The 9241-nt window shown below is 40.5% G+C and overlaps 2 protein-coding genes across 8 annotated transcripts in view; one reads left to right on the forward strand and one right to left on the reverse strand.

Annotated features, from left to right (window-relative positions):
* Nucleotides 1-718, forward strand: part of LOC149051976 (uncharacterized) — a 3192-nt gene extending 2474 nt beyond the window's left edge. The window contains exon 3 of one of the 2 annotated variants that reach the window (XM_089208474.1): nucleotides 403-718. In XM_089208474.1, coding sequence (XP_089064600.1) covers nucleotides 403-540 — 138 coding nt within the window. In that variant the 3' untranslated portion in view covers nucleotides 541-718. The remainder of the gene's footprint in view (nucleotides 1-402) is intronic. The other variant, XM_089208523.1, reaches the window with a different exon arrangement.
* An 842-nt stretch (nucleotides 719-1560) lies between these two features.
* On the reverse strand, nucleotides 1561-7105 carry LOC149051977 (uncharacterized). Of its 6 annotated transcripts, none has more exons than XM_089208337.1 (8): nucleotides 6959-7105; nucleotides 6638-6681; nucleotides 5792-5875; nucleotides 4298-4645; nucleotides 3858-4028; nucleotides 3113-3305; nucleotides 2409-2964; nucleotides 1561-2179 (listed from the first exon to the last, which is right to left on the reverse strand). In XM_089208337.1, the coding sequence occupies exons 4-8, from the start codon at nucleotides 4605-4607 to the stop codon at nucleotides 1958-1960; spliced, it is 1452 nt and encodes a 483-aa protein (XP_089064463.1). In that variant the 5' UTR covers nucleotides 4608-4645; nucleotides 5792-5875; nucleotides 6638-6681; nucleotides 6959-7105; the 3' UTR covers nucleotides 1561-1957. The 6 variants fall into 6 exon arrangements, with proteins under 6 accessions (XP_089064463.1, XP_089064374.1, XP_089064327.1 ...); XM_089208248.1 differs by having other exon boundaries at nucleotides 5792-5878; XM_089208201.1 differs by lacking the exon at nucleotides 6959-7105 and having other exon boundaries at nucleotides 5792-6914.
* Nucleotides 7106-9241: the final 2136 nt, after the last annotated feature.

Here is a 9241-nt window from a genome sequence, read left to right on the forward strand (position 1 = left end):
TAAGTGTTAGATGATGAAATTAGCGGTAAAGTAAAAATTTTCGCTTGGAAGAGTGCCCGGGGGAGGGGTTACTCCCTTATGTGGCGTATACTTGCCGCTGGACAGGGTATTGTTCTCTGGCCTCTCTGTTTTGAACAGAATCTGAACTTGTCCGGGTATGAATAGGTCAGTGTTTGAAATCCTTTGCTGCACGCCTATACCCCTCCCCCTAGAGGAAGACATTTGTCTACATGGCTGTGTCCGATACCGCTGCATCAATAGGCTATCTGGCAAGACCCCTAAAAATTGTGTTCATTTCAGCCCTCCCCTTAAAGGAACGTTAAGCTAAGTTCTAAAGTTAAGCTTAAATATTTGAGACAAATTTTACCGATTTACCTCATTTAAAATTATCTCGAATTTCAGAACAATTCGAACGTCAACACCACTGTTGCTGAGTTGCTACAGCGAGCAGCCCAGATGATAAGCGATGGGAATACACACAGCACCCCATCGACGAACATCCCGGTTGTGTTTTTCTCTTTTCAGCTGGAAGGAGGGTAGATGGCAATATATCTCTCCATAGCATTTTAAAGTTCGTCACTGGATGCGAGAACGAGCCTGTTCTGGGTTTCCAAATGAAGCCCTCTATTTGTTTTGATACGAATATGCCATCTTGCCTTCCTATTGGCAACACTTGTATTAGCAGGCTGACTTTGCCGATAGGTGAGAATGTATCAATGACCAAGGAAGAAGTGTTCTCTTTCTTTGACTACGCTTTCGCAAATGATTACTTTGGCCGTCTCTGAGTGAAACTACTGATTTCTGATTGATTCTCTTTGACAAGGTGTTTTTTAATTTATAAGTTGAATTTAGATAGATAGATAGATAGATAGATAGATGGTGCCAATTTCCTCCCTTGCAGCCAAGGGCTGAATTGCGGAGGAACCAGAGAGGTGAGATCGGACGTCAGCATATTAAAGGCGCCTCTGGCAGCCGCTTCAGTCCATTGTGATCACACCTCACCCACCCAGACCTACGACGGCACAAATCGAGATAGACCACAACACCGGGCACTACGTGCCCTACTCTTTGCGAACAGTGCGTGCGTTCTTTTACGTCCCACAATTTATTTGTAACATAGAACGGTTGTGAGACGGGACCTCCGGCTTTACGTCTTATCCGAGAGACGAAGCAAAGTGGGTAAAGCATCTTGCTTAAGGATACAGCGACATGCCCCTGGTAGGACTTGAACCCGGGCCCTTCGACCCAGAGTCCAGCACACTAACCACTGGACCACTGACGCCCCAATAGCATTGTTGAGGCGAAAATTCGTATTCATTACACAAGCTTTAAAAGTCTAGTTAAAAAAAGAGCGCTAGTTTAGGCTGTACACCAAAGGGTCATTTGGTGCAACTCATACAAGCAATATTGTGTATATGTTTGTGTTTGCCCTTTATTGGATTCTGATTATGATGAAGATTTTAATAGCGTGGAAATGGGCCTGAGATGAACGAAATGAAAATACATTGAAAAGAACAAAGTTTATGTGTTAATGTTACCAAATACTCATCCAAACAAAAGTAAAGCGAAGGACGTTTATTGCGCAATTTTTTAAAGTCGTTACGTTTTCACTTACTATACTGTTTAAACGTCCCAATCGATACATTTTGGAAATAAAATGTTATCATTTATTTTATCTGTGTGCTGTCTATTCATAGTCAGACGTTACAACCTCTCACTATTTCAGCACCAGTTCCACTCAGCTTAGGTTGGGGTTATCGCAAGCTGACATCGCAGATTACGATAGGATACATTATGAGTGATGCCAAGTGTACTCATTTTCCCGGTGTAGTCGAAATAAACAAAAAACAACACATTGTCCAACGAAATAGAAAAGTAAGATGATAGGATGGGGGGGGGGGGGGAGATACTTTAACGTAAGTGGCGTACACTGGTGCATTAAAGAAAATGTTAAAACCTAGGTTTTCAGACGATTCATCGTTTCCAGTGCATGCAGATATGGTGTAATGTCCCATGGATCTTCGCCTTGGACTTCTGACATGCTTGCCTCAAAAATCGTAAACGACTCAACATCTAACGGACACCGTGTCGGTGGGACGACAACCTCATTCTGTAGTGCATCATCTGTGCCGTCTTGAAAGTAAGCCGTAGGATCCACACCGTATCCCTCCAAGTCCCTCTGAAATATAGTTGAAAGGAGATTCAAATACCGCAAAACATAGGTTATAACTGCCTTCAATTAACTTTGCAAGCAAGGAATCTTGGCATCGTTCCGATCGTGATCTATATTTAAATTGAAGGGGTGGTTAATTAAAACTCAATATTTAGTAGAGGCCACTTGAGATTGTTCACCCGTGTGGCTTTAATGCTTGGGGAACTGTGTCTGTCATATGCATTATTGCGTTTACCTGACTAAGGTTTTGAAAGTATTCTGATGCCACAATACCACTTTCTTCCGCAATTTCCTGCATCCCTAGTATGAACAGTTGTAAAGGACTTTTGTTTCTTGCAGTACGTATTTTGTGGTTATTCCAGGATAGCACAAATTTTGAAAGAGCCTCGTTGATTATTGGGAGATAAGTGAAGTGAAGGCAAAATAGATGCCCTTCGTTGTCCGGATCGAGCTGACCGCATGCTTCGAGAGAAAGGAAAAGGTCGTAAAATGAGGATAGGACTAACTGGTACACATCGCGCCAGAGTCTTTCTATACGCGAGTTGTGCACGCTTCGTCCGGTGATGTAACTCCCTCTTCCGGGCCCTCTTGCTGTATGGTTCAACATGTAGTGTGCCACGTCTCTGTTTTCAACTCCCATGTCGCCCCTGACTCGTGATGGCAATCCCCATTCAGACACCGCACCCTCAAAGAGACGCAAGACTGTGACAGACGTGTTATTCGTATCGCACTTAAGATAAACGACGGAGCGACTGTAACCGTCAATGCAGCCGTGAACCACGAATCGCCATCTAAGAAGAGAAGGAATAGAGTGGTAAACCGAAAGTATATGAAGGGGGGGGGGGGGAGGTTACTCCTAAAACAAATGGTGCAAAGTTATTGAGACCTGAATTACAGCAACAATTATGTAATCAAAATAGTGAGATAAGTGACAGCTACCGTATCAGTTTGTGATTCCCGTCCATATGCCAGAGGGCCGGTGGGGAACGTACGTTATACACTCGTCTACGGATGGCATTCATAGACCTTAGCCTCCTGCCAATGGGATCGACTCTCTTTATGGCACTCCTTAGTCTCCACCTCTGCACATGTACACCTTGCGAAACAAGGTAACCCTCGATTGTTTTGCAACCTGTCAACAAAAATAAGGGTTTTAATTTCAAGCACCCTGTGACACAGTAGTGAAGTTAATGCCACTTGTCGTGCTTTCTTGAATTCTCTGTTTAGAGGATACAAAGTGTGTTTCTGATATGCAAAATTTTGTGTAAACACTAAGGCGGGCTTAAAAGTTCTTGCCTGTAAGTTGATTACGTTTTGAATCAATATACTGGAAGAGAACAGCATACGGGATTTTCAGAAACGGTCTCGAGTGTACGTCTATACTAAAATAAGCATGTTTGCGCTTGCCAAGTGTGATAATGTCTACGTTTCTTGAGGTGTTCAAGCAATAACGCGTATCGGCCGAAAAGGTTTAATTAATTTATGCAATCTGAAAGAAATAAAGGCAAACGAGAAATTTTCCCAATTCAGATGTTTATCATGTCTAGTTCCAGAGGAATAAATTGTTGCGTCATTATGTACTGGTTCTCAAACTATTTTTACCAAGCTAAGGGCAAAAAAATCTTTATTTTTTGACTTAACATGACCGGCCACAGCCTCAAAATTTTTATGAAGACTTACTTACCCGATCTAGGGAAATTTGTCATGATACGCTGGATTAAAGAATCCAGAAAATCGTCCTCTATGTCACTGTAGCGGGACTTGTTCGTCAACTCGTACTCGGCCATACGGTTTTCAATAGTTCGCTTGCTAACCCCAAGCATTAGAGCCATGTCTTTATACGTGAAGTTGTTCTCTAACAAAGAGATAACTTGTGTTCATAAAAGAAAACACAGTCCTTTGAGAGTAGATAGTTTACACTGAAAATTGAATGAAACCTTCAAAAGGTGAACTCACTAAAGATGTTATGAATAACCAAAAAACGTGGTTTGGCGAAACCTATCAACTCGAAAAAAAAAGCACCCACTTCATATGGGGCATATATGGATAATTTCAAATGTGTCTACCTTATTTTCATTTCAAATTTTCAACCTCAAAATGGTAAAAGCACTTTTTCCTCCTTACCTCTGAAAAATAGCAGCTGCTTCTCGGAAATCGCAAACTTAGGTCTTCCTCGGCGACCTGCCTCACTCACTGCTGGTGCTTCATACCCACGAAAAGGCTCTTGTTGATGCAAGTTTACGTTCAGGTGTGTACGAGCTTGATTGATTAAGTCAACCGCATCTAAAGGAATGTCCCCATTGATCAACGCTGCCTCGTAAAGAACCTCCAGTCTTAAAACAGTATTCTCTGAATCACCTCCACGATTTCCGCCTTCTTGTATATATTCAGTTATTTCATTTAGGGAATCTGATAAATGCTGACGAAAGTCCATGACTCTTAACAGTACTGAAGGACAACAAACAAAGATACCTGTGAAGAAAAAAAATTCATAAGATGGTGACGAGCCACTTATAAAGCAAGCACTAATTTTTTTTTCTTCTTTGCTTTTTCATCATCTGGAAGTTTTCTTTGCTTAGCCCTAAAGGCAAGAAGAGAAACGTTACAAGTCACGCAACTCTAGTCAATATATCTAGTGTGTATTGAACTCAGTCTGTAGCAATAATAATAAAAATAATAATAATAATAATAATAATCACAAAAATTAATAGTTGAGGTACAGAAATGTAAAAATAAATAAAAATATAAATAAATATGTCTACCGAAACAAACGACGAAACAGCAAGATGTCCTGTCAATTGTCTGAATTATGCAATAGTTTTTATTCAGCAAGTTGCGACTGTAACAGATCGAACGGTAAAACTCGACCTAGAGTTGTAGAATTACGTACAACTACGTGCATTACGATGTCCGCACTAGCCTTCCTTAATACGTGATGACTACGGAATGGGAAAGAGCACTGGGAAGATAAGTATGTATGCGCGCAAAACCAACTCAGAAAAAATATTACCCTGACAAACACTATTTTTGGAACGCGAAAAAAACCCCTTAACTGTTTCCGGTCCAGACATGTAATCTACGTTTGATCGACAAAATAAAAATGGAACTTACTTTTACTATCACTGCACCCAGGAAAAAAATTAATAAACAAAGCAATATAATGTACACCTCTTTAAAATAATAAATATAAACAGTCTTCTATGAGCTTACTGTTATCGTCCGGCACACCAGTTAAAGCATTCCGATATCACTTTGATCGAAAAATGTCAAAACAGATCAAGGATATCAGTTTACTTACCATGGCGTCCAGGGCACACACAATATTCAACTTCTCACGTACTCCTCCAGTGTTCAAAGAGCCGTTGAATTTGGACTCTCACTGAAAAGTAAGCGTGAGTCACAGAAAGAAAAGGGAGTTCGACAATTGACATTTAATGCACGTCATAACACTTCTTAATACTATAAACATATTCAGGCCCACCAACACGTGCAAACTGTGGTAAACCGGGAGGCCGGTAAACCGTGGTAGAATCCAGTCTCGCTATTTTAATTAACACTATCATGAACAAAAACGAATAAATGCAATATCGGCGGGGAAAAAAAAGAGGAGAAACTTACCGTATTGGCTCTGCTTTACGGCAAAGCGAAGTGAAGACTATTCCATACAGCGGCTACGATGACCAGAGCCCTAAAGCTACCCAACTCCTCCGAAGGAAAAGAACGAGAACTAAATCGAGTTTATTCAGCACTTGAGTCTAATGGTTATCCATCGATTTTCATTAAAAACATCCAGACCAAAAAAACCCGACGCTCAACAGTGTTGTCCCCGGAGGAACTTGTTGGCACATTTTTCAAGATGGTCGAGGCGTCCGAATCACGCAAGTCGTTCGCCTCTCTTCCATCTCTTTGATAATGCATCTATTATTGACAAAGGCAGTTTTAGAACAAGAAAAACACTAGAAGCGTGGCATTTCAAGTTAACTCCCAATGCAGACAACAATTCCTGTCCTTTGCCCGGACAATACAACATTCTTTTTAACAAACATTCTTAGTTATTAGCATTTTTAATTTCCTACTTTGTACTTCACACCTAGTATTTTTAACAAACATTCTTAGTTATTAGCATTTTTAATTTCCTACTTTGTACTTCACACCTAGTATTTCTTACCTTTTTATCATTTTACCCGTTGAAGGCTGTAGCGCAAACAGCCGAAAGCTCGTATTTTTAAAAGTTTTAGCCAGAGATCGTTTTTTAAATTTTACAATTCCATCAAATGTTTTCATGGTAAAAAATACCACCCTCTTTTATGTCTGAAGGTTTTCTTACTAATTTTATGGCAGACCTGCCTCATCATGGAGGGTATGTATGTGCTCAAAACCAACTCGGAAAAAAGGTTCCTTTGGCACACACTACACGTTTGATTGAAGAATGTCAAAACAGATGAAGGATATCAGTTTCCTTACCATGGCGTCCAGGGCACACACAAAATCCAACTTCTCACGTACTCCTGCAATGTTCAAAGAGCCGTTGAGGTTAAACTCCCTTTGAAAAGTAAGCGCGAGTCAGAAAAGAAGAGAATTGAGAGCTCGGCAATCGACATGTAATGCATATCATAACACTACTTAATACTATTAAAATTCAGGCTCACCAACACGTGCAAACTGTGGTAAACCGGGAGGCCGGTAAACCGTGGTAGAATCCAGTCTCGCTATTTTAATTAACACTATCATGAACGAAAACGAATAAATGCAATATCGGCGGGGGAAAAAAGAAGAGAAACTTACCGAATTGGCTCTGCTTTACGGCAAAGCGAAGTGAAGACTATTCCACAGAGTGACCACACTATGTAATGGTTTCGCGCCAGTCTTCGCATTCGATGACGTCATGCCCCCAGCAGATCGCTGTTCCATTTGCGGTTTGTATTTTTGGTGGTTTCGGCGAGATGCCTTGGCGGCCATCACCACCAAAAATACAAGGATGTCGTATAGATCAGCTAATACACAGATGGCTTAAGGATCAGTTGCAGGATAGCATAGCTAATAAAGGAGTGGCATAGCCTTCACGTCACGCCACGACGATTCGCCACAACATCGAAATATTTCAAGTAATACTAAGCAATTTAATGTTCAGATAGAGCGTCTGATGTTTTGCAAAGCTATTCGACCTAACGCTACACTATTTGTGTCTACGCTGTACCATTCTACATTACGCTGAGCCATTTCACGCAACGCTACACCATTTGTGTGTACGCTGTACCATTCGACATTATGCTAAGCCACTTCACGCAACGCTACACTGTTTGTATGTACGCTGCACTATTCGACATTACGCTAAGCCACTTCACGCAACGCTACACTGTTTGTATGTACGCTGCACCATTCGACATTACGCTAAGCCATTTCACGCAACGCTACACTGTTTGTATGTACGCTGTACCATTCGACATTACCCTGAGCCATTTCACACAACGTTACACTGTTTTTATGTACGCTGTACCATTCGACATTACGCTGAGCCATTTCCCGCAGCGCTACACCATATGTGTGTACGCTGTACCATTCTACATTACGCTGAGCCATTTGACGCAACGCTACACCGTTTGTGTGTAGGCTGTACTACTCGACGTTACCCTGAACCGTTTAACGCAACGCTACACCGTTTGAGTACTGTATTGCAAATGAGTGCTAAGCTATTCGTAATTGAGCTAGTCCATTTCACAATCTCATGTTCCAACTCAACATGGGCTACTAGACCGTTTCTCATTTGGCTAAACTATTCATGTTTAGGGTGTTCTGTTTCACTAAGGAAAACTAGACTGTCTATAATTTGGCCATGCCATTCCTTTATTAGCTATGCTATCCTGCAACTGATCCTTAAGCCATCTATGTATTTGCTGATCTATTTGACATCCTTGTATTTTTGGTGGTGACGGCCGCCCATACGTGTAGTCAACCAGACGCTTCTCAAATCATGCATGTTACGAACAGTCTACGGTCGTGCACTTTGAAACACTAAACTGTCGCATTTTACAAACGGTTAATGGTCCCATTTTTGAGAACACTTCACAGTCGCATTTTAAGAAAACATAACGGGTGCACTTTTGTTAAGAACACTCAACTGGCAAATTTTAAGAAAACATTACAGTCACATTTTACGAACTCTAATCAATCGCACTTCACAAACCGGCTTAACAGGCGCATTTTACAAACACTCAACTAGCAAATTTTACGAACACTTAATGGGCGCATTTTACGAATACGTAATAGTCGCAAATTAACAACATTTAACAGTCGCATTTTACGAACATTTAACGGGCGCTTTTTATGAACAATCAACAGTTGCATTTTAATCGCTTTTTACGAACATTTAAAAATCACTTTTTACGAACATTTAAAGATCGTTTTTTACGAAAATTTAACAGACGCATTTAACAGTTAAGACCCAGCTAACAGTCACATTTTACGAACATTTAAGAGTCGCGTTTGCGAACATTAAGCCGTCGCACTTTAAGAACATTAAACGGGCGTATTTTACGAACATTTAACAGTTGCATTTTACGAACATTATACGGTCGCATTTTACGAACATCTATCAGTCGCATTTCACGAACATTTATTAGTCGCGTTATACGAACATTTAACAGTCGCATCGTACGAACATTTACCAGTCGCGTTTTACGAACATTTAACAGTCGCGTTTTACGAAAATCTAACAGTCGCATTTTACGAACATTCTACAGTCGCGTTTTACAAACATTTAACCGTTGTATTTTAAGAAAATTTAACGAGCGTATTACGAACATTTAACAGCTGCATTTACGAACATTAACAGTCGCATTTTACGAACATTTAACAGTCACATTTTTACGAGCATTTAACAGCCGCATTTTACGAACATTTTACGTGCGCTTTTTACGAACTTTAAGGTCGTACATTTTAAAAACATTTATTACATAAGGCCATTCATTTGAACGTAATTACATAAGGGTTGTTTACTGGTACTGTTTTACATAAGCCGTTTTGTCGTAAATTTAAATGGCTCTGTTACATAGCGCCTTCGGCCCAGAT

This window comes from Pocillopora damicornis, chromosome 1, assembly GCF_964200805.1.
Source record: "Pocillopora damicornis chromosome 1, jaPocDami1.2, whole genome shotgun sequence".
In the NCBI taxonomy this organism is placed as follows: Eukaryota; Metazoa; Cnidaria; class Anthozoa; order Scleractinia; family Pocilloporidae; genus Pocillopora; species Pocillopora damicornis.

What these genes read in the sequence shown, in the direction of transcription:
- LOC149051977 (XM_089208337.1), bottom strand. Translation starts at nt 4,607, where the DNA reads ATGGACTTTCGTCAGCATTTATCAGATTCCCTAAATGAAATAACTGAA. An exon ending in GCAGCTGCTATTTTTCAGAG is followed by an intron (nt 4,029 to 4,297) that starts GTAAGGAGGAAA and finishes TCTCTTTGTTAG; the next exon opens with AGAACAACTTCACGTATAAA. An exon ending in GGGAATCACAAACTGATACG is followed by an intron (nt 2,965 to 3,112) that starts GTAGCTGTCACT and finishes TTCTCTTCTTAG; the next exon opens with ATGGCGATTCGTGGTTCACG.